The sequence below is a fragment of the Diabrotica undecimpunctata genome, chromosome 1 (assembly GCF_040954645.1).
Source record: "Diabrotica undecimpunctata isolate CICGRU chromosome 1, icDiaUnde3, whole genome shotgun sequence".
NCBI classification, from domain to species: domain Eukaryota; kingdom Metazoa; phylum Arthropoda; class Insecta; order Coleoptera; family Chrysomelidae; genus Diabrotica; species Diabrotica undecimpunctata.
The window spans coordinates 69,952,292-69,979,280 of NC_092803.1; the positions used below are offsets into that span (position 1 = coordinate 69,952,292).

Here is a 26,989-nt window from a genome sequence, read left to right on the forward strand (position 1 = left end):
ACGCAGTTGCGCATCGCACGCCACTGATGTGACTGGATGCAAAATATTAAAAATTTAACGAATATATTGATTTACCAAAACGAATACCTTAAATTATTGACTTAACAGATAATGCTACCTGTTAAACAATAAAATATCGACAACTATATTCACAATAATCACCTGTCAAATTCACGTCGGACATTGCAGCTGATAATGTGACGACAGTTCCGTCGTTGATCACCTACATGTAAAAATGTCAACATCTTCTATCCTTAGTATATTATATCGTTGATTTTACATGATCATGTAGTCTACGCCAGTTTATAGTAATATCCAGATGACAGGTACCGGAAACAATCTTGAAAATATCAGTGACGCTGTCAAATTGATTGTGGAAAATTTCTTTTTGTTATGCTTTTTCTCACTTTATACTGTGTGATCATTTATTTGGTGATTTGAGCTGTCATTTATTCAGTATATGATAATAAAATTACTAAACTGTCTGAAACTGCTGATGTTTAACCTTTAATTTGACTTTCACAGAAATTTAATTTATTTATCCAAAAACAACAAAAAAGAATAGATTTCACATTTCACTTGAATTTTGTATATCAGGTGTCTTATTTACGTCATTTTCAGTTTTAGCTATGAATGCCATCTCCAGAAAAAGCCTTTTGTTCAATTTCCTCTTTATTGCCAAAAACTCATACTATGACTCAACTTTTTTGCATGTTTCGCTAAGCAACATCTGTCTTTAATGCCCAACACCATTATTCCTGTGAGATACGATGCGGTCTTTCAGACGTCTTGAGGACTAACCAATATAGATTTTATTACAGTCTCTACAAGGGATACTATATACCACATCAGAAACCACTCCGTAGATGTTTTGAATTTTAATTTCGAAAAAATAAAGTTATTTGTTAACATAGTCTTATTAGCTATTTTAATATTCGTACTCGTATATGGTCTTAATATCCGTATTATTTTATGTGTGAGCTCCTGTATATAAGGTAACGTGAAGAATTTGTACTCTGTTAAGTTGATCAGTTACCACTTCATACATTACTATTTGCTGTTCATTTTGCTCATTCCTATTATGTATCATATCAAATCGCTCTACACAACGTGCAAATGTTCGCTAATGATGAAAATATGCTTTAAATTATCAACTCGCCAGTGATAAACCGTGAGTTTGTAGACAAAACAACAGTCACAATAAAAGCTTCCGAGGGGTTATGTTTAATTGTTTTTTTGAATTACGTTAATAATTTTAAATTCAACTTAAAAAAAGATTGCGTGGTGCAGTGGGAAGAAAACGACATTTTTGGAATATGAACGACTGGTTTCCTCATCAGAAGAATGTGACAGCACACTCTAGTTTTTTTCGTATTTCATAATCTGAAAATTCTGATGTAAGGGCAATATTTCAACGGCATAAAGACGATTTCAAAGAATGCGACGATCGCACTGAAAATCATTATAAAAACTGAATTTGAACTGCAACAGTGATAAACCACCGATGGTATTAAGTCGAATAATACCCCGATGACAAAGCATAAAGTATTGCGGAGTTTTATACGAAGAATGGGTATTTTTGGAGAAGGCTTCAGATATGAACACAATTTCTTTTATTTAAGATGACAGTGAAAAAATTGTGACATTGATAAAAAACAAATACATGTGAAATTTATTCTGAATCTTTCTCTTTTCTATTTTTTATTCTTCAATCACTAAATATATGAAATTCAACTAGCCCGTATACGCCCCAGCTCTGGTCCGATCAGTTCTGTCTATGGCGGACCTCAGAAACCACTTATCCAAGAGCCAAACAATATGTAATTAATTCTCCAGTCAATAGTGCGGCAATACTAATAATTACATATTGTAAATCTCTCGACTAAACCGGACAAACAATAACAATAAACTAACAGGGAAATGGAAACCACAAGCTGAGCGCGTTGATAAGAATATAATCTATATTGTTGGTATTTAATTAATGAAAATAATAAAAAGTCAGTAAAATACTTCTATCTGATATTTGTACAAATCAGTCACGTATCATATATAAAAAGAATAAAAAATATGTAACACCATGTGTTACAGAAATATTTTTGTTTTCACTGTCAATTCTGATTTTTTTTCTGTCTTAATTTATTTAACGAACTGCTTTTTGTTTTTCAGGGGCCACCGCAACCGGGTCAACCGTTCAAATTTACTGTTGGAGAATCGTGTGATAGAATAAAAGAAGAATTTAGCTTTCTTCAGGCACAATACCACAAGTAAGTATTTTTTTTATTTTGGCAGTTATCTTTTATCTATAGAAAATTTACTCGTATTCTGAGGAAAAATTCAAGAAAAATTAAATACTATGTTTATATGGGAATAAGCCACAATTGATTGTAACGACAATTATATAGGCCAGTCGTCAGAGAGTTGACCCGTAAAAATTATACGAACAAGCTGAATTTTGCCGAGAATATTAATTTTGGTACCCCAAAAAAGATGCAAAAAAGTTTACCACTTTTACCTCCGATTTACCTCTAAAACCACCCTCGTAGGGGGTAAAAACGCAAAAACATCAATTTACCAAGAATCTGTACGCCCTAGAAAAACATGCTTCAAATAAAAAATGTAGCTGAGATAATTTTAAACAAGAATGTTTATAAGCACTTTTTGTGTAGAATGAACCGTTCTCTTAAAAACAACGCTTGAAGCGATTGTCGATTTTGAACGTCAGTTACGCGCGCTGAATCAATGTTCCATAAAATTTGTATCAGCTCGACGGTAAAAATTCGATCTTTTGATCCAAGTGTCCTATCTATGATCTACAGAAAGTTATTTGTTCAAAAGTTAAATTTTTATTAGAACTTCTTAAAACAGTTTGTTTCATTTGTGTTTACGCTATAAACACATAAAAGTTTAATGTGAATTAAAATTTTTTTATTTTATTTTTTTTAGTTTTTATTTTAAAAATCAAAGTTCTCCGTTTTTTATGCCGGTGAGTGTATTTTGCTATGTATATATACCTTAATTTATTACCATAAACAATTATATAAATACAGCCGACTCTGTTAAAATTTTCATGGTGTCCGACTTGACATTGAAATATGAATGCTTGATTTCTTTCTTCCACTTAATCGATTTGTTTGCGGTGGCAAATAACACAGTGCGATAAGTTCCATGTAATTAAAATAAAAAAAAATTCAGATTTGCATAGCTATTATAATAAAACCGCGAAGAAATAAAAACGGTGTTTACACTACGTCTAAGAGATTACGAGTTTTGAAGAGATGTGCGCTGGAAAATGATTGGTTCTTTAATAACAGATATCCCTCATAATTCAATTAAACGAATCATTGTATTATGTGCTGAGAGAAAAAATAAAATTAAAAAGGGAAAAAAAGTTGAAAAATATAGACAAGATGTTAAGTACAAATTTTTTTTAAATTAATAAAAATAAAAAAAAACAAATTAAAAAAGTATGGGTTGCATATCTATCAGGTCTATATACTAAACGTTAACAAATAATGATAAATTAAAATGATTTGTGTAATAATTGTGGATATATTTACAATGGTCTGGTCTGTTGGATCAAAACAGTGCCGTTAATTGACACAAAAAAAATCCGTTGGACGAGTTTGGGTACAAGAATTATTTGCACTACTGATCTATATATCCTGATCCTGAATCCATAGTGCAAATTTTAAATAAACTGACCACAAATCTTTGTTTTAAGTAAAAAACTCAAATTGTAAAACAATTAGTTACTCCACACTTCTACTGCCATCTGTAAATTTTTGACAATTCTAAGAAAAATTTATACCATTTTCTACGTAACTATGTACCCAATAGTTATGCAACCCATTCAACACCTTAGTATCCAAGTAAACATACTTTCAGTGCGATTGAAATAAAAGAAATGAAATTTTTATGGTGAGTCTAATGGGGCAGGGAATATATATATATATATATATTGATACGATTAGGGTTTATAGAAAATAATTTATAAGTTATATACTACATAATATTAGATATTTGGTTGTTTTAAATAAGTTATATACTAGAGAATTTTATAAAAATATATTTATGTGAGGGCATTTTAAGAAATTAGCATATAATAATTGTAAAAAAGTTGTATTTTAGTAGTTATGATTTTGTAAATAGATTTAAGTGAGCCATGTGCCTAGGCAACCAACTATACATACTCCAAGTGTCAAATTAAGAATCATAATACGAATATAAGTGGGGTTATTATAATAATATATTGTTTGAAATGTGTATTTTATTAAATTAGAGTGTTAGTTACTAATTTAATTATATATTCTGATCTGAAAAGCCTAAATGTCAACAAAATTATTAATAGAAAAGAATGGAATTCTCTGGATCTCCGGAGATGGCCATGTTTGCGAAATGGTTTGTTCCAGAAAATTCAGACATGTATTAAAGAGAACAAATTGGAACATGATCTCTTACCAGATGGTTCTAGAAATCCAAAACATATAAATACCCGTGATTTGGATTCAAGATGGCAGTTTTTGGAAGTTTTTAGTCAGAAGTCAGGCCAGTTTATTATGAAAGTTAGTAGAGTGAAGTAAATTGTTCAGAATTTTCAAGACAGTCAGTGAATCAGTTACAAATAGTCAAATTGTTTAATATAGTGAGTTCAATGAAGATTAAAAATTATGCATATATTTAATGCACATTTATAATTATACACAAATAATTATTGAAGTTAAAAAAGGTATATTGGAAGAAATTAAATTATATTATGGTTGGAGATTAGTATAAATCAACTTATAATAATTGGATATTGGTATATTGAAAAGAAGAATAAATATAAATGCTGTTTGCTGGTTTGGTTGGTGGTGTATAGATGCTGGTGAAGAAAAATATATCTTAAATTGGTAGAAGCTGATAATTGAAAAAAGTAATTTCACAAAAAAAAAAAACAAGGATAACTGAAGTACGAAGACATTCAGTGGTGATTAGAATCTATATACTTAGTGGAAAACAGTTCATTTAGGCATTCAGTGAAAGAAAGGTACAAAAATTTGTTACTATAATTTAGTTAGTGTCATAACAATTTCAATTTTGAAGATAGTTTGTTTAAATTTTAGATTGTCTATAGAATTTAATTAGTTTTATAAGAATATCAGTTTAAAGATAGTTTATTTTAAATTTACATTGACTAGGTTAGATATATATGTGTGTTTCATAATAGTTATAATAAAGATAATTTAAAAAAGTACTTACAAGCTAATTCTTTGAGAACCGCGATAAAAACCCTATATATTATAATATTAAAAATACTCATTGCTCATCATTCAAACAAAAAAACACATCATAACAATTTGGCACCCAACGCGGTGGCTCTCTATTTAAAAGAATTAGTTTGGGAAGATAAGTGCTCTCATATAATTAAATTAATTATCAGTAGAAAGGAAAAATTATAGAATTTATTTTAATTATATTTGAACAAGTAAAGTCTCAAAATGTCTCAAGGAAAGAAAGGTACAAGAAGCAAAAAGAATGAAGAAGATGTGGAAGTAGAAACACAACCTATACAAGAGGAGAGTTTAGTTCAAGTTCCACAAGATACTGCAGAAATGAATCCAGAAAGAGAGGAAAATGTCAATATGGCAGCTTTGATGTCATTAATGATGCAGATGAAAAAGACAATAGAAGAGAATTCAAAAGAAATCAAAGAAGACATAAAAAAATTGGAAGAGAATTCAAAAGAAGTCAAAGAAGACATAAAAAAATTGGAAGAGAATTCAAAAGAAGTCAAAGAAGACATGAAAAAAATAGAACAAAAGATGGAACAGAATTCACAAGAAGTCAAAGAAGACATGAAAAAAATGGAACAGAAATTGGAAGAGAATTATAGAAAATTAGAAAAGAAAATAGAAGATAATAATAATAAAATTGTAAAACAAATGGAAAAACAAATGGATAAAAAACTTGAAGCTGCAGAGAAAAAAGTAGCAAATGAAATAAAAAGTATACGGAATGACTACAAGAAAAGGATAGACAATGAGAGGACAGAAGTAAAGAGGATTATTCAAGATAATAAAATAGATATAGAACAGAAAATAGAGTTACAGAAATGTAACTTAGAAGTAAAAATTAACGAAGACAGGAGAAACACAGAAGAAAAATTAGACGATATACAACAAAATATCCAAATAAATAGTAATCAAATAAGAAATGTGGAACAGAGAATAGATGATATTTCACAAATGAGAGACATAGGGAGACCTTACTTAAATTTAACAAATGAGACTGGGATTAAATTCTCTGGTAATAAAAAAAATTTGCATCCTAGAGTATACATAAATAGTTTAAAACATAAATTAAGATTTGTGAATAATATTAATGATATTAAAGATTATATTAGAGTGACATTAAATGACAATGCAGCAACTTGGTTTGCTAGTATTGAGAATGATTTAGATAATTTTCAAACATTTGAAAATAAATTTTTAAATTATTATTGGGGTGAATTAGAGCAAGCCAAGTTTAGAGAAATTCTATATTTTGGAAAGTATAATCAAAATTTAAAATCAAATATGGTAGATTATGCATTGAAATTGATAACAGTTGCAAAATATTTAGAACCACCACTTAGAGAGGATGAAACAGTCTTAAATGTATCTAGACATTTTGATGCTGATGTTGTGCAAACCGTAACTGTACAAAATATTCAAACAATAGATAGTTTTATTAATTTTATTCAAAGAATACAAAGAGGCAATATGACAAGTAATAATAATAACAGAAAAAACAATAGTAACTTTCAATATAATAGAAATGATAATCAACAATATAGACAATCATATAATAATTATAGATATGTTGATAGTTTACAAAATATTAATAATAATAATAGTAATCAAAATAGACAGAATTTTAATAACAATACTAGTTATAATAGACAACATTTTAATAACAGTACTAATAATAATAAACAAGATTTTAACAATAGAAGAAATACAGAGCGACCTAACTATAATAGACAGGTAAATTGTGTTCGAAGGAATAGAAGCTGCGAAGACAGGGAACGAAGTAGTACAAGGCAAGAAAATGTGAGTAGAAGTCATAGTAGGGAAAGACATAGGACATCAGATCCAAGTGGTCAGATACAATCTGACAATTCTAATAATCAAAATTTTGTGCAGTAAACTTTCTGAATTACAAGTTAGGCCATTGCTATTATGAAAAACCTTCTGAATTTATTTCTTTAGATGAAGATAAAATTATTGAATCTATTAATTTAATTTATATAAATGCTTTGGCCAAAAATAAAATGATTAAGATTATGATAGATACTGGGTCAGAAAGTACTTTAGTCTCGGAGAATTTTATTTTTAATACATTAAAACTATCAGATATAATAAAGATTCCAAAAATTAAAATTATTGGTGCAAATAATAAGAAGTTGGGTGAAATTGATAAACTAGCCAATTTTAAAATTAATATTCTTAATAAAGAAATTAATATGCAAGGATTTATTGTCAAGGATTTATGTGTTGATATATTAATGGGAAATGATGAATTGGAAAAGAAGAAAGTAAAGATAGATTTTGAAGAAAAAATGGTAACTTTGGAAGGGCAAATAATTAAATTTATGCAGAAAGATGAGGTAGAAGAAGGAATAAGAGTTGATAGGATATTATTAAAAGAAAATAATGATGTTTATGAAGAAGAAATGTATTTTGATGATAGGGAAATGTCCCAGAAGAATGTAAAGAATAATTATTGTAGTGAATATTTAAGGAATGGAAATTTTAAGCAGATGGATGCCTACGAGGCGGAGTGCGTAAAATTGGAAGCAAGGAATAATGAGTACATAATGAAGAATAATTTTATTTGTAAAGAAGAAGATATGATGAAAGTTTTAAATTGCCCTGAAGAATATAAATCAATAGTCATTTCCATATTGCAGCAACACAAGGGATTTGTCAATAAAGAAAATAGAATTGCACAAAATTATATCCATAGTATAAAAGTTAAAGAAGAAAAAGATTTTAAAACAAAATCATACCCAATACCATATAAATACAGAGAAGAAGTAAACAAAACAATTAATAATATGTTAGAAGATGGGATCATTGAGAAGGCAGACACACGTTTTATTAACCCCATAGTAGTAGTACGAAAAAGATCAGGTGAAATCAGGTTATGTTTGGATGCAAGGAATATTAACAAGATTACTGAAAAGCAATTTGAAGCACCAATGAGTATAGATGGAATATTAGGAAGAATTACAGGAATGTCATTTTTCACTAAAATCGATTTACAGCATAGTTTCTGGTTAATACCTCTAGAAAGAAAAAGTAGACAGTATACAGGATTTCAGATAGATGGAGTAGTATATCAATTCAAAGTAGTACCATTTGGACTTCAATCATCTTGCAGTGCTCTATGTAGATGTCTTCATGATATTTTGGATCAATATGAACATTTTGTAATTCACTACATTGATGATATATTAATTTTTTCTAAAACGGCTGAAGATCATGAGAAACACCTAAAAATTATAATAAATAGATTAGACAAAATTGGACTAAAAATAAATCAAGAAAAATGTACATTTTTTCAAAAAGAAGTAATATATCTAGGTTATAAACTTAACACTAAGGGAATCGAAATGGATCCAGAACGGACACAAGTCATTCAGAAATATAAAACACCACACAATTTAAGAACTTTAAGAGGATTCATTGGAATAATTAATTATTATAAAAAGATGATACCAGATCTAAGTATAAAAGAAATTCCATTACTTGAACTACTGAGAAAAGGTGTAAAATGGAGATGGGATCAGAGAAGAGAACTAGCATTCCAAGAAATTAAAAACATTTTTCTGTCAAATTTGAAAATATACTATCCTGACTACACACAGCCATTCATATTAAGAACAGATGCATCAATAGAGAGATTATCAGGGGTATTATTACAAATACATGATGGGGTCGAATACCCAATACAATTCATTTCAAGAATTACAAAGCCACATGAAAAGGGTTACTCAGTTTCAGAATTAGAACTAGCAAGTATAATACACTGTGTCACAAAATTAAGATTTTATTTGTTGGGTAATGAATTTACAATAGAAACAGATCACCAAGCTTTAACATCTATATTAAATAACAAATATGGAAACAGTAGAATACATCGGTGGAGTCTAATACTTAGTGAATACTGCTTTGAAATCAAATACATTTCTGGAAAATCCAATATAGTGGCAGATGCTTTATCAAGGTTAGAAAATACACCACAAAAAGGGCAGCGAACAATAAAAATTGGATTAAATCAATTAGTAGAAAGTACTGGATTATATTCTAAAGAAGAAATTATAAGAGATCAGATCAATTTGAGTGAAAAACAAAAAGTCCTTAGGAAAGATGGGGTATATTATAAAATAATAAATGGCATAGAAGTATATGTAATAACTAGAACTTTAGCAAAGAAAATATTGAAAAATTTACATAACAATTATATGCATATTGGTTCAAGAAAGTTATGGATGCTATTTAGGGACAATTATTTTGCAAAGAATGACATAAGTATAGCAAAAGAAATTACTAACCAATGCCCAATATGTCAACTAAACAAAGAAAAGAATTTAAAAAAAAAAAACTTACTGATAGATCCATTTCATAGATAGATGGTAGATTTCTTTGTTGTGAATAAATTTGACATCATACTTTTTGAATTTTGTACATATGGAAATTGTTTGGTACCCTAAAAATCATAATTTGGGGTTAGATACTATAATTGCTATAAAAATGTCTTTCTAATATAATAAAGTGGAAAAACTTACCAATTTATATTGATGAAGTTATTTTGAATGGAAATACTTCCTAGATTTTGTCTATAAATAAACAGAACACAATATAGATTATATTTTTAATTAAGGTGATATTTTATTCTCTGATAAAATCCATTCTCCATTTGACATGACAGTTTGACCATAGAATAGCCGAACTGTGATCCGTTGTTCTCTGTTTTGACATAGACAGCGAACAGGGATGTATTTAACACATTTTAAATAAATAAAAAAAAAAAAATTTGATTTATTAAATTTAATAAGGTATGAGAAAATTAATATTTAAAAAAATAATAAGTAAATTATTTATTTTAAATATTATTTTTGGGGTATTGATACGATTAGGGTTTATAGAAAATAATTTATAAGTTATATACTACATAATATTAGATATTTGGTTGTTTTAAATAAGTTATATACTAGAGAATTTTATAAAAATATATTTATGTGAGGGCATTTTAAGAAATTAGCATATAATAATTGTAAAAAAGTTGTATTTTAGTAGTTATGATTTTGTAAATAGATTTAAGTGAGCCATGTGCCTAGGCAACCAACTATACATACTCCAAGTGTCAAATTAAGAATCATAATACGAATATAAGTGGGGTTATTATAATAATATATTGTTTGAAATGTGTATTTTATTAAATTAGAGTGTTAGTTACTAATTTAATTATATATTCTGATCTGAAAAGCCTAAATGTCAACAAAATTATTAATAGAAAAGAATGGAATTCTCTGGATCTCCGGAGATGGCCATGTTTGCGAAATGGTTTGTTCCAGAAAATTCAGACATGTATTAAAGAGAACAAATTGGAACATGATCTCTTACCAGATGGTTCTAGAAATCCAAAACATATAAATACCCGTGATTTGGATTCAAGATGGCAGTTTTTGGAAGTTTTTAGTCAGAAGTCAGGCCAGTTTATTATGAAAGTTAGTAGAGTGAAGTAAATTGTTCAGAATTTTCAAGACAGTCAGTGAATCAGTTACAAATAGTCAAATTGTTTAATATAGTGAGTTAAATGAAGATTAAAAATTATGCATATATTTAATGCACATTTATAATTATACACAAATAATTATTGAAGTTAAAAAAGGTATATTGGAAGAAATTAAATTATATTATGGTTGGAGATTAGTATAAATCAACTTATAATAATTGGATATTGGTATATTGAAAAGAAGAATAAATATAAATGCTGTTTGCTGGTTTGGTTGGTGGTGTATAGATGCTGGTGAAGAAAAATATATCTTAAATTGGTAGAAGCTGATAATTGAAAAAAGTAATTTCACAAAAAAAAAAAAACAAGGATAACTGAAGTACGAAGACATTCAGTGGTGATTAGAATCTATATACTTAGTGGAAAACAGTTCATTTAGGCATTCAGTGAAAGAAAGGTACAAAAATTTGTTACTATAATTTAGTTAGTGTCATAACAATTTCAATTTTGAAGATAGTTTGTTTAAATTTTAGATTGTCTATAGAATTTAATTAGTTTTATAAGAATATCAGTTTAAAGATAGTTTATTTTAAATTTACATTGACTAGGTTAGATATATATGTGTGTTTCATAATAGTTATAATAAAGATAATTTAAAAAAGTACTTACAAGCTAATTCTTTGAGAACCGCGATAAAAACCCTATATATTATAATATTAAAAATACTCATTGCTCATCATTCAAACAAAAAAACACATCATAACAATATATATATATATATATATATATATATATATATATATATATATATATATATATATATATATATATATTAAACCTAGAGCTAAGATTAATACTATTATAAAAATTAATATTAAACTCACGAGTCTTCCGGGTTGAACCGCGTCGATATCCATTAGGCCGAGCTTTCGACATTTTCCTCTCTGATGTCTTCTTCAGGGCTTCCGAGGTCTCAGTCTCCCGAGCCCCCAGACTTGGACTCACTAGTGAGTGTAGTAGTGTCTGGGGGCTCGGGAGACTGAGACCTCGAAAGCCCTGAAGAAGACATCAGAGAGGATGTCGAAAGCTCGGTCCAATGGATATCGGCGCGGTTCAACCCGGATGACTGGTGAGTTTAATATTAATTTTTATAATAGTATTAATCTTAGCTCTATGCAGCAGAGTATGCTACTAGAGACCTCTAGTGAGGAAAGATGAAGTTAAATGTGTCGATAGCAATTAAAGTAAACTGTATACCCAAGCTTAATCAAGCCATTCAGAGCGATGCTGAGAATATTTATATTCCACTATGCATCAACAATATAAATTACCATCATTCTTGTACTCATTGCGTCGAGTAAGGATATATATATATATATATATATATATATATATATATATATATATATATATATATATATATATATATATATATATATATATATATTGTTATGTTTCTTCTTTCCCAACCAAAGAAAAATAAATAAAAAAATCCATCGAAATAAAATTTTAAGATATCAATATAAACAAATTGTATATAGTAATTTAAGATAAGATTTAGTGTAGATACTACTACTACTAAGGATTTCCACAGTTTTCACTGTCTTCCTTCACTCAACCGTTTTCTCCAATTTTCCCTGTCATTCCAGTCTCCATCTCGCAGGGTTCTTTTCTCCATAGCCTCGTCGATTTCAACTCTGAATGACCTTCGGGGTCTTCCTCTCTTTCTTCTTCCAATCGGGCTCCATTCTGTGATTTTGTTTATCCAGCGTCCTCTGTCCGCTCTTCTGACGTGGCCGTACCAGGATAGTCTCTTCTCCTCTATATAGTCGATTATGTCTGATTGCACTCCCATTCTCCGCTTAATCTCTGCGTTTTCAATTCTGTCTCTTTTCTGTGTAGATAAGAATAGAAATTTGTTTGGCAAACGACCTTTTTCCGTTTCAAACAAAATTATCAAAAAACCTTTGTTTAGAATTAGAAGACATTTTACCTGTAAGTTAATATTTTCATTGTTTGTATAATCGAGTATTAAATGACCATATTCTAATCTTTTGAAATATGTATAAATTGTATATTGACAAAACCAATTTTAAAGTAAGCTATTTAGTTTTTCTCTGAAACCGAAATTAGGCTTTTCCAAAATCATGGTAAACACAATTTGAGCTTTTGATTGGACGGTCGTTTTTAAATGGGAATTTGTTAGCCGATCATGAGAATCGGAGACGGTCAGTAATAATTTTTCATCGAAAAACAGTCGTTTGTCTCAAGAGAGGGCGTGGTTCGTGAGTTGGATACCGGCATTGTGAAAAGAATTGAATAGTTTTGCAGAAGGAGATAGAAAGTAGATTGAAAGAAGTTCTTGTATCTACTGTTGGCATTTTGTGAAGATTTGTGAAAGTAGTTTTACGGCATCAAGTTGACAAAAGGAGACCCTTGTGTCATTAATAAGTAGTTGAGTTTTTGGAGAAGTGCATCAGGTGTTTTTGGTTAGTGCAGCAGGTTTGCAGAGACGTTAGGAAGGAGCCTAGGTGCCAAAAAGGAGAGATCACATCGTTGAGGAGACTGGATTTTTCTGGGTATGTTCCAACATTCAACTCAATAAGAAAATAAGCTGTAAGTGTTTTGTACAATTGAATTTTATATCTGTGAAGGATCGGTTTGACATCATGGTCATTAGCATTCAAATTTAAGAACTGAGGTTTTGTTAGGCTAATCAAAAATTTAAAGTTTTGTTGTTTTCTTGTTTCAAGTAAAGAAAAATTTAAGTAAAATTGGTTTTCACTTAATATAAATGTATGTAGATTTAAAATCTTATTATCATAAAAAATTTATTTATTTTCTTGTATGCTGATTGACAAGATAACGACAGAATTTGATAATTGTTTTATTCGTTCATATAAAATAAAGAAACGTAAAATTTTGTAATATAATATTTTTTTTTATTCTTATCCTTCTTCTCTATCCCGATAAAAGACAACTAGAAAATTTTTGAATCCATCGAACACAGGTAATATAAGGATTTTATTTTACTTTTGATAACAAATAAGTTATATTTTTTTATTGGCTCAATAAACTAAGATTAAAGTCAAAATAAACAATCATAACAATATATTTATATATATATATATATATATATATATATACATATATATATATATATATATATATATATATATATATATATATATCTATATAAGACATTAGGAATATGGATGAATGTATAAAATAACAAGAAAGAAAATCAAGTTCCAGAATGCGTGCCATTGTCAGTTTTATACGAAGAATCAATCGCCTCTTTTTTGCAAGATTGGCATTTAATGGCAAGCCATACTAACAGTATTGAGTTGATAGCATCGACTAATTGTTAGAGACTTGCTTTCTTGTTGTTCTCCGAGGAGCCGAAATGGGTCAATAGAGAGTTCTTTAACTGTCGTTTTTTCTCTGCTATCTTTTTAATGAACAGGTTTATTTGTATTACAAATTACATGTTTCTTATGAGAACTGGGTACTTACCGACATTCCAAAGTACTTGTATGCGTTCTTGCTTAAACGCTAGACGTATTTGCTAATGTTTGAGAACTCAGACAGTGAAACCGATGTTTTAGTTATAATGAATAATAAAGAAATTGCGTGTTAGGTGCAGTAATTATTAAAAAAAAACAGGACTTTCTTTGGTGCAATTTGCAAAACATATATAATGATAATAATATCACTGTTTTAGTGAAGACGAAAAATTTGCAATGCCGTCTTTTCCATTTGTCTTTCCCTTTGCAGATTTTTGTTTAAATAAAATGCGATATAAAATTTTGGAAGTTTTATTTTCTGAAAGAACATGAAGGGAAGGACAATAAAAGAAAAGTTCGTCTAAATTCTTTGGTGGTGAAAAGTTCTGATCTCATATTTATACTTCTGATACAGTTTACTGTCTTGGTTTTGTATGTTTATTTGAAGTTTATGGTCAATATTCGTATTAGAAAAACACTTTCAAATAGAGATTGATCTGTATTTTGTACTTTGGTACTAATTTCCTTTATAGTCAATGCGATCTATTATACGAAATCCTCCCTTCGAAAGCTGCTCTGTTACGGTGTTAGTTCTAGTTTAACACTAATTCTCAATTAGATTTGCAGTATTCCTTCATATAATTCGGTTATACTGCCTTATAAGTAGAGTAATGCCCTTGTGATTGTTGAAAGTTCTTGTTATGTCGTTTTTTGTAAATTGGCTTAATTAGGTAATTATCCACTAGATTAATTACTAGTCTCTTTCTTGGTACATTTCCTTCCTACTATGTTTTGTTAAAGATTTCTGATTTCTCTAAGTTCCTTGTATGCTCCCCATCTTGTATATCTTCCATTTAATCTTTTCTCTCAAAAGTTGTAATTTTTTCACATAGTGTCGGATACTTCTTTCATTGTTTGGATAATAATATTTTTAGATATTACCCAAAGTACATCGAGCATTATTTTTTCTATTATCGTAGCAAATCTACTAGCCATATTGTTGTCTCCTTGTTTGTTGTTTATAGTTCTAATTTTTTCATAATCTTCTCGTTTGTAGCTTCTATAATCTATTATGGATTTCTCCTGTCTGCTTTGCTCTACTCTGGGTAACTTATTTATATTTTGGTGTTCATAAAATTTGCTTGTTATTCTTATATCGGGTGTTGTGAAGTCCAATAATCTTCTTCCATTATTGTTACGTATTTCTTCTCCATATTATTTGATTAAATTTGTATATACTCTATATTTTATTTCTGCTCTTTTAATAAAATGCCTAAACTGACTTTTCCTGTGGCTGTTTTCATCGTTAAAAATATTTTTTCCCAAAGAGCATCTTTTTTACTGCTTTTCTCTCTTAATATAGTTTGTCAATTTCATTAAATTCGTTTTGTCTCCTATTTTTCTTGATATGAGTTGTTAAATTATTATTAGTAATACCCATTTTGTAATTCCTTATCATCAAGTTGATTTTTAAATTAATTAAGTATCAAAATTCTATTCTACACTTCGTTCAATTTCAAGATTTTAAGCTCGAGGTAACCAGTTTCAGATACGTGATCGGTGGGTGTGTCGGGTAGTCGCAGCTTGTAATTTTTTAGCACTTAATTTCTAACCAATGATAAGCTGAAGCTAAAGAAACGGAAGCTTGAGTACTTCGGACATGTCATGAGGCATACTAAGTACCGGCTGCTACAGTTAATAGTCCAAGGAAGAATCGACAGTAGGAGGGGACCGGGAAGAAGACGACACTCATGGATGCATAACCTGCGACAATGGTTCGGACTAACATCGACCGAACTGTTCAGAGGTGCCGTAAACAAAGTCAAAATAGCCTTGTTAATAGCCAACGTCCGAAACGGATAGGGCAAAGGAAGAAGAAGAAGATAAGCTGCGACTACGCGATTCAACTACCGATCACATGTCTGAAACTATTTACCACGAGTTTATCTTAAAATTGATCGAAATATAGTATATTCTATTCTCACTGTAGAAATCTCAAAAGACTAAAGAATTTGTCTATTTCACAGTGTCTCTAAAAACTGCCCACAACTTGTCTATGCATTTCTAATTTGCACATTATTTAGTTAAACACTAATTCACTCGCTGTTTACTTTTAAATCTATATTGAAGTAATATTTATTAATTATTTCTGTGTCGAACAGATTTTTACTTAATTTTCTCAAAAAAAAAATTGTTAAACATATAGGTATAACCGAACTTTTTATTAACAGTGTCGAGCCATAAATGTAACATCATTTAGTGTGATGACTACGCTACTAACAATACGTATAAATAAGATAACTCATGGCCTACCTTAATTACAATTTTTTTCGATGGCTATATATTCAAACACATGATATATATCGAATCCGACCATTCAACTCTTGTTTGATTTTTATTTTGTAAATTTAACATCTTATTGCCATTGTATTTTGTATATAGACTATTGCAGGATTACCTTGAAGAATTTTTAAGTTGTAAATTATTTTTCTAGATTTTATTTTTTATATCTCGTGTAGTCTTGTAACAGGATCAATAAGAAAGAAAGAACATATAAGAAACTTGTAATTTCGGATTTAAATATTGGATTTTTGTTTTCTTTTATTCCACATCTTATAATATTTTAGGTTCACCTAAGTATATTACTATTGAAATTACTTTTTCAAGATACACCTTGTAAGTTTCTATTACATTGTTTAAATACTAAAAACATGGAATTGGAGATTTACTTTTTAAGCCGTTTGCCTCCCAACTCGACCGTAACCAACCAACTATTTTGTTAAAGATACATAGATTGTAAATTATTACAATCATTACAGAAGATTATAATAAGCTACAACCACTAAATGTATATTGTAGAGATGTAGACAGTGATAGTTAGTTTTAACTGTTAGTAACTATTGCATGATGTATATATTTATACTTGATTATAGTACATATGAAAATGATTGATAGTATAAATTTTATAGCAAGGTTGCTCATACAGGGTTGGTCCTCATTGATACCTTCTTATCTGATTTTTCACTCGACTTTAATATGATCACCCCGACAAACCAAATAAACTCCAATCACAATAATTATAAGAACTGACTTATGCAGAATTTAAAAGTATATAGTAAAAAGGGTCGGCTTAACGAATTTTATATTTTATTTGTCATTTACATTACATATTTAATTTAAATAAATATCTAAATAATTAAGGGAAAAAATACATAAACTGGAGTATTACAATTAATTAATTATTATATTTTCTGTATCGATTCTTTATTAAATATATCCAAATTTTGAAAGTAATAAACAATTTTTGTTTTGTTAAACAAATTGCAAGTGAAATAATAAAATGGTGAAGTGAAAATTAAAATGAATTAATGTAGGTATATACACATAGCTAAATATGATTATATTTTATACTTCATGTAAGGGAAGGAGTTTTTCAATTGTTAGTAAGGTATAAAGTATGTCTGAAAAAGTTGGCAACAGTTGGGAAATTTCTTTATTATTAATTTCATGAAAAAAACTATTCTTCATAAACATTTCTGCATTGCATAGAAATCAATAATCAATAATCAAATTTAAAAATTTTTAAGTGGTATACAGCGAAAATAAAAAATATTGATTTATGCTTAAAAGTGAAGTGCTTTTAAATTTAGGTGCAGCATAAAATGTTATTTTTTCTTCAAACGTCAAATAATGATGCCATTACTTATCTAACTTGATCCTGTCAACGTTTGATGTCTCCGCCGGCAGCAGTTTTTTTTATCGTTTCTTTGTTATGGAAAATAAGTAGATTTGTGGCAGTTTTTAGTAGCAGTTCAATGTGTAGTTGCAGTCTAAGCGAGATTTTGAAAGATAACCACATTTTGCCATTGTGTTCAGTTCTACCTATTCCAGTTTTTTAAGGAGAAAAGTTTCCAAACTTTGTGTTCCAGTGCCCCAACTTCCAACCTCAATAATTCGCAGTGTGATATGCAGTTTTTGTTCGTGTGGCGGAGAGTTTAAGCCCAGTTCTACCCCCAGAAATTCCAGTGAAGTCTAGTTTCCACCCCCAGCATTTTTGTGTAAAACCCCAGTGCAATCCAGGTAACTTTTGTGTTTAAATTTTAAAGGAAAAGTAAAAATCAACATTTTGGTTTGCTTTTATGGGAGTCTGTAAAGATATAAAGGGATATATACAGTAAAGATATACAGATATTCTGTCACAGTTTATAACCTAGTAACAATTTTTTGTAAGTTTTGTAGCATCTCCCACTTGTAAACAGAGTTTGTAAACAGATAGGACATGTAAGGTTTTCTTTGTTATTTTGGTATAAATTTTTGTATCTACTAATATAGTATTTTTATGTCATTTATATTTTGTAACTGCTTGTGGTGAGACAACAATAATTGTTTAATTATTGCTGTTTGTATGTCTGCTTTATAGATTATCAAAAGGCTTTTGATAGAGTACGACATCAGAAACTCGTAAAACTGTTAAAAGGAAAGAATGTGGATAGTCGACCTATACGGGTTATTCTCAATCTGTACTGGAATCAAAAAGCAAAGGTTAGAATCGAAAATGTCGATACAGAAACTATAGAAATCAAAAGAGGTGTTAGACAGGGTTGCGTGCTGTCCCCATTTTTATTCAATCTGTACAGCGAAGCTATTTTAAGGAAGCATTATTAGAGGAACAACAGGGTGTATCAATAAACGGAAAAATCTTGAACAACATAAGATTCGCAGACGACACCGCTATTTTTGCAGACAGTCCAGAAGCACTGCAACGCTTAGTAAATAGATTGCATCAAGTCAGTATAAAATATGGACTACAAATGAACGTTAAGAAAACTAAGTGCATGATTATTTCTAAGCAACATACAATAGGAAGGCTAGATATCGAGAGAAAACAAGTAGAAAAAGTGAATAACTACAAATATCTGAGAACCTGGGTAAATGGAAACACTGACCAAGGTAGAGAAATAAGGATACGCATTGAAATTGCAAGACAAGCATTTATTAAAATGAAAACAATGTTTGTTAATCGAGACATTCTTCTGGAGCTGAGGATAAGAGCCTTAAAATGCTACGTGTTCTCGACTTTGTTGTATGGAATGGAAAGCCGGACACTAAAAGTGGATAATATAAAGAAGTTGGAATCATTTGAGATGTGGTGCTATAGAATTTTGAAAATACCATGGACCCAACGAGTTACAAATGCAGAAGGCTACAAAAGGATTGAGAGGTAATAAAGCACATCAAAACAAGAAAGCTGAAATATTTAGGTCACATTACCAGAGGTGCGAAATATGAGATATTAAGGCTCATAATGCAAGGTGAAATCAAGGGTAAAAGATCCATAGGAAGACGAAAAATTTCCTGGCTAAAAAACCTAAGAGAGTGGTATAGTGGCAGCTCTCAGTAGATCTTTTCAGAGATGTATTTTGCCGCAAATAAACTCAGATTTTATACAGGTGTTAAAAAATAAATGTGGCGCGATTTTTGCCATTTTTTTATTCTCATGAGATCAATACAATATATCCCTTTCATTGACTTGCCACTATAAAATTTCGATTACTAGAAACTAACCCTTAAAACCGTTTTATTTGAATATGAAGCATGAAATTTTAATTTTGAGTTGTGGAAACAATTGTGAGACATTTGAAATATGCTTAAAAAACGCCAGATTTAAACTTTCACACAACAAACGATCTAAAATAATTAAAACTTTTTTTTCAATTACACTCGTACGTTTTTCAAAAGAACAAAACTTCTGCAATAAACTACACCCAAAACAGTCTTCTAAATGCATTTCCCGTGACGTGTGATCATTTGTAATGTAAAACATTAAATTCTGCGTTTTTTATTCATATTACAAATGATTCATATTTGTTACTACAACTGAAAATTGAAATTTCATGTCATAGGTTTTAAAGACTGATCACCTAAAAATGGAAATTTTACTACAACTGGTCAATGGAAGTGATCAATTTTATTGATCTCACGAGAATTGGAAAAAATGAAAAAAATCGCGAGATAAAAGAAATCGAGCCACGTTAATTTATTTAACACCTTTATAAAAACTGAGTTTATTCTCGGCAAAATCCAAAAACTGCATACGAAAGCTGCACTCTTTTCCTTTAAAACGCATTTTGATTTTTGTCGATAGGGCATTTGGATCATAAGATATCGAATTTTTACCGTCCCGCTGATACAAATTTTATTGAACATTGATTTCGCTCGTATAACTGACATCCAAAGTCGACGGTCGCTTCAAGCGTTGTTTCTAAGAGAACAGTTCATGCTACACAAACAATGCTTATAAACATTTTTGTTTAAAATTATCTCAGCTCCAGTTTTTATTTGAAACATTTTTTTCTACGGTGTACAGATTCTTGGTAAATCAATTTTTTTTGCATTTTTACCCCTCTGTAAGGGGAAACCCGGGGGTAAAAGTTGTAAATTATTTTGCATCTTTTTTGGGGTCGCAACATTAATATTCTTTGCAAAATTCAGTTTGTTCGTATAATTTTTAGGGGTCAACTCTCTGACGATTGGACTAATGTTATTCCAGATGAATTAAAATTGTGAATGATACTGAAGATATATTTTTTTTATAAGCATGAATTAGATATATTTAATATTAAAATTTTTTATTTTATTAGTTCTGCTAATAAGAACAAGTTAAAACAAGTTATTTTATAACTGGTCAACCTATGTTTCCTGTATTAAAGGCCTTACTATTATATTTGATGAAAACCTTTCTAGTTTCGAGTTAAAGTTTCGATTTCGATTTTCCTTCAAAATTATTTGGCTTTGTCAAAAGAAGCTGAAATTATTGTTGCCATGTTACGATCCATTTTACAATTTTGTTTATAAGTATAAGATATTTTTCTTTTCAAACAAATCATTTAGATCCAAAAAAAGTTTACTGCCATATTGAGCAACTAGTAAAGTTCGACCTCTTAATATCCAACGTGATATTTCTAGCACTGCTTTTATTTTTAAAACTATAAAGCGATGTATTGATTGTCATAGTCTGTTTGAATATAATAAGGTTTAATGTTTCGTATCTAGGCTTGCGTCATAATGCTGCTTTTAATTTTAATATTCCTTTTAAATTAATTAATTAATAAATAAGCGTGTCCTAATAGTAGGGAGAGTAAGTTCTGACAAGAAATGGACTTTTTAGTGTTTAGATAATGAGCTACTCCATTTATAACAGCACCATCTCTACAGCATAGCCAATTATCTACGGCAGACGTGTTACAGTGATTTATGTTGCAGTTTCGCAACTGTTAATAAACATTTATTAAATATTAAGTCTTTTCTGGTAGTTTTGATTCTCCCCGTATATCAAGATTTCATGTACAAGGGTGCATCTGGGTTAAAAACTACATGCTACGAGACGGGCAATCTGCAAAATGACACAGATGTGTATTCGAGATAAGCGATGCATCTACACAATCAGAGTCGAGTTTTATCTCTCAAACCACACACATGTGTGTGCGTTTGGGTTAAGAAGAGTACCTTACCACTTGGCATCGGTCCTTTGACCGAGGAAGTCGGTTTGATGCAGAAAAGTTGAAATATGAATTTTGTGGTTCCTGTTATTCGTCGGTGAAGACATATTTTTTGAGGTGGCCGGAGTGCCATCTTCTCATTGGGTAAGGAACAATACCATAATTTTGTTGCTGCATGGGCTAAGTACGTTTATTTGGTGCCCAATTATTACATATTGTGTCGCGATTTTGAACTTTTGAACTTTATTCAGAACATTAAACGTTGTCAATTGGACATTTTGCTTTTGTTTTGTGTAGTATTTACTCTATTCTTATTTTTTGTAATATGTCATTCCCGATTATAATTTGAATTGAGTTTAAATATTTGTATTTGAATATATAATTTGAGTTGAGTTTGATATAATTCATATATGATATTTTTGATTGCATTTTGTGTAACTGTATTAACGAGGTTTATTCATTTTATTACGAATTAAGTATATTATAATATGTGCGTATATTTTTCACTCTTTCACGTTTAATATCAATTTTTTTATATGACATATATATTTCTTTTTTGTATAATATTATTTCTATCTATGGTTTGTTTATGGTTCTCTTTTTGTGTGTCGTTACGTATTGATTAATATTTAAGTTTGTACTACATATATTCTTCTTCTTTTAAGTAATATATTCTTCTTTATTTATAATTGTAGGTATATTGGGTTATGTATATTTATGATTGCTTTTACTTCGTGTTAAAATAGAGTTTTATACAGTCCACTGGTTTCATTTCATTTCTTTTATTTTAATATACATACCCAATCCGAAAGGGGGAAACCAGCGAGTTCTAGATTGAACAAAATATCTTCTCTCCCCTTCAGGATGACCAAAATTGTTATATTGAGGTCATCGTATGTGCAGAACGCAACATTACTCCATTTATAACAGCACCATCTCTACAGCATAGCCAATTATCTACGGCAGACGTGTTACAGTGATTTAACCTCCAAGTCCTAAGTGATTTACATTATTGCCTCGCCACAATCATTCCGGTTAATAATCATAAAGAATGTTTAAAAGTACTACGACAGACGCCTTTGTGTCTTTATTGGATATTGCTTTTGATTATTAATCTTTGACATTAACAATAGAAAATAAATACCCATTCAAATATTTTGATATTGACATAATTTTTATGCAATATATTTGAGATCCTTACTGTGGTTATCGAAAAAGAAAATAATTCTGCTGCGTAAGTCAGACTATCTCAGTGGAATCTCACTAATACGGCACTTCAATAAACCGACCCGTGCAATAATCCGGCACCTTCGGCCACCGCTTCCCTTTGTCTTCCTGCTGCACATACCACATAGTCAAGTCATAACTGGAAGCACACATTGGTCGAACGTCTTCTTTTTCAAATAATTTGACATGTTGCTCTTGAAGATATCTGACTGAGCTCCATATGCGGCTCATGCTAGAGTCATTCTTCTTTGCAGTTCAGCAGTTTGGATGTCCCTGGCAATTTGGATTTCATGGCCCAAGTATTTATATTTATGAACTATTCCTATTTCGTTGCAGTCGACTTTTGAATTTTCGCTTTGTACCAGATTTTTCATTTATTGTGTCTTTCTAAAATTTCTGTTCAAACCAACTTCATTACAGGTGACATCTAACCCAGTAAGCATAGTTCCAATCTCTTTTAAGTTATTTTCGCCGAGTGCATTACGCCGTCGTTAACTATATCGGGTGAAACATTGCCAAGCAATTAATCTACAGTGCAGCTATTTATCCAGCATTTTAATTAAAAGGTGGAAGAACTGGGTCCTCTTCCTCATCGACTCTATAATGCAGACGACAGTGGTCTGTTTTGGACCTGTTGCCCAACCAATCAATCGTATCCTCCAAAGAAGCGAGCGCACCAGGTTGTAAAGTGAGTAAAGAATCGCATTTATGAAGTGTTCAAATGCTACTATAACACACAAATTGGATTTGTTAGTGATTGGTTAAGCTAAAGCTTTCAAAAACATTTGTCTTTCACTCTGCTACAATAACCAATTTAAAAGTTGGATCTCGAGGGAGATATTTAAAGAATGGTTCTATAAAGACTATCCTAAAAGTGAAGGAGTTTATAAAAAGATTCAACTTGTCCATAAAAGCTTTTCTCGGACTTGGCAATGCTCCAGGCTACCCAAATAAACAAAGACTAAGATCAAGTGATGGGAATATTCAAACCATCTTTCTTCTACCAAACTGCACGAATACGTTTATTGCAGCCGATAGATCAAAATGTTATCAAAAAGTCCTTGAATAAAGAGTTGCGCATACGTATTATTTCTCAATATGGTAACATAACGCAGAGTCCCAAAAATTTATTGTACAGGACGTTGTATTGTCTCTATGCTAAATATGCTAAGACAGTCAGATTTGGGTGAAGTTTATTTTAAAGTTTTGGCTTGTTCTTCGGAAATCAGTTTCAAAATACAAAACAATAATAAAAAAATATTAACGCTTTGTTTTATTTTGAGGATTTTTCGAAGTGGAAATCGATACGTCAAAATAAACTTTTTTTTAAGTAAAATTGTGGCTTATTTCCAATAAAAATAGTAAATTAGATTAGATGCCACAAGAAAAAAGTTTTAAAAAAATGGCATCGTCGCTTCAGTCTCTTGTAAATATTGCTTTGTAGGCGTGGCCATGGATCATTGCTGTTTCTTGTAATTCAGAATATCAGAATTCAGTATTACTTAATCACTGATAGGAGCATGTAATTCAAATTAAAATGGGCGAAAAATTACGTCTTTTAATTAAAAATAAGATATTATTTAGTATTTTCAAATAATATCTTTGAAACTATATTTTTGTTTAGCTATTTTAGAATTAGTGGGCCTGAATATAAAATTAGTTCTTTAAAAATAAAATAAATAAAAATTCATCTTAAAATTCTGCTTAAATTAAAATTTATTTCAAACAAACCATCACCTTGTGCCAAACAGAAACCAAATCTGTTATACACCGCCTTCCTCATGGCGTTGAGCTCACTTGCCGATATCTTTTGGCTAAGTTCGATTATCTTTTGTCTCAGTTGCTCCAAGTTTGTGGCTCGCTCGAATGTATGCCTGTACAACTTGGTCTTTAGCATACCCCAAAAACAAAAATCCAGGGAAGCAAAGTCGGGTGACCGAGGGCGCCATTTTATTGTAGCTTATGTACTAATCACACGTTTACGAAAAATTAAAGCTAAATAGTCCATAACGGCCTGTGCATTATGTGAAGGACAGCCGTCTTGTTGAAACCAAATTTCGTTAGTTGATTTGAAGATTTTTAAGTTGAAGTGCAGGAATAATTTGATTTCGCAATTTTAATTTGTTAACTTGAACAAGATGTTGCTTCTGCCAATGCACAAACCTGGGTTTCTCTAATTTTCTTTTTCCGTGGTTGATCTGATGGGCAGTAGATTTTACATCTGCCATTAGTACAGCGAGACTTTTTAAATTGATGAATAATAATTAAATTAATAGTTTCTGGTGCAAAATGGCTCCTAAAGTACCATTTTATTATTTGTACTCTTTCTGCAGTTGGGTAAACAGTCACCATATTGAATTTTGATTATCACTTGTTACTTCTAAAATAAATGAGACTTCACTTGAAACAGTGGAATGGGATGAGAAACAATCGGTTTTATATATCGTATCTTAATAATAAGTATAGCTATATATTAGTTCGGGCCACCAAAGGTTTCTGTGAGAGCAGCGTTGACAGGTCATAGAAGTCAGAAAATCGTATGCTCCTGTTCAAATTATCGTATTTTATACGAGGCGTGTTTTTTAAGTAAGTACCGTTTTGGAATTAAAAAAAGACGTGCAAAGATATGGCAATAATTTTATTTTTACATGAAAGCCTGTACCTTAATCTACTTTTCTACATAATTTCCGTGAATATTGAGGCACTTGTCATAACGTGGCACCAGTTTTTGAATACCCTCCTGATAAAATTCTGCCGCCTGACTTGTTAACCACTGCATCATAAATGTTTTGACTTCGTTATCGTCTTGAAGACGCTGACCGCCCAGGTGTTTCTTCAAGTGCTGGAACAAATGGTAGTCACTGGGCGCCAGATCAGGGCTGTATGGAGTATGATCTAGAGTTTTCCATTTAAATGATTTGATGAGATCTTTGGTCTGATTAGCCACATGTGGACGGGCATTATCATGCAGCAAAACGATACCCTTACTCAACTTGCCACGTCTTTTGTTCTGGATTGCACGACGCAGATTTTTCAATGTCTCACAATAAGACGCTGCATTGATTGACTCATTAGGAGGCAGAAACTCCACTAGCAATACTTTCTGTCCCAAAAAACTGTGCACATGATTTTCCGTTCAGAAATTGTTTGCTTAAACTTCACTCTTTTGGGTGATGATGAATGTCGCCATTCCATGGATTGTTGTTTCGATTCTGGTGTGACGTAGGCCACCCACGTTTCGTCACCAGTAACAATTTGGTCTAAAAAATCTTCACCTTCACTGTGGTACCGCTCAAGGAAAGTCAATGCACTGCCTAAACGTTGGGTTTTGTGCAAATCCGTCAACATTTTTGGAACCCAACGTGAACACAATTTCCGGTAATTCAAGTTCTCGGTAACAATGCGATACAAAACACTACGAGAATACTGAGGAAAGCAGTCGGACAATGATGCAATTGTAAAGCGTCTGTTTTCTCTCACCTTTTCGTCCACTTTCTGCACCAAATTTTCATTAACGACCGAAGGACGCTCACTCCGTTCTTCATCATGCTCATTTGTGCGGCCATCTTTAAATGCTCTCACCCATTTCCTTACCATTCCATCACTCATAATGTTTTTTCTGTAAACTTCAACGATCTCACGATGAATATCGATCGGTTTTACGCCTTTAGCACTAAGAAATCGTATAACAGCCCGCACTTCACAATCAGCGTGACTCACGATTGTTGGAGGCATCTTAAACACTGGAGTAAACAAGTATACAATGAAGAATCAGACTGTAATGGCGTCAGTGCGTAGACAAGAGATGTAGGTAACCAGCGCTCATGCGCGGAACGCCGACCGTAGTGCTGCGGCGGCGGAATCGCAAAACGGTACTTACTTAAAAAACATGTCTCGTAGTACGGATTATCGTACTTATTGATATTCTATTGAACAAGAAATTAACAAAGTTGAAAAGATAACGTATTTAATTTTTGTAAAAGAAACAAACGAAGA

The 26,989-nt window shown here is 30.6% G+C and overlaps 1 protein-coding gene across 2 annotated transcripts in view; it reads left to right on the forward strand.

Moving 5' to 3' along the window:
- Positions 1-26,989, forward strand: part of LOC140450574 (transducin-like enhancer protein 4) — a 763,102-nt gene that overhangs the window by 231,505 nt on the left and 504,608 nt on the right. For both annotated transcript variants that reach the window (XM_072544231.1, XM_072544235.1), the window contains one exon: positions 2,167-2,264. In XM_072544231.1, the coding sequence (XP_072400332.1) occupies positions 2,167-2,264 (98 nt within the window). The remainder of the gene's footprint in view (positions 1-2,166; positions 2,265-26,989) is intronic.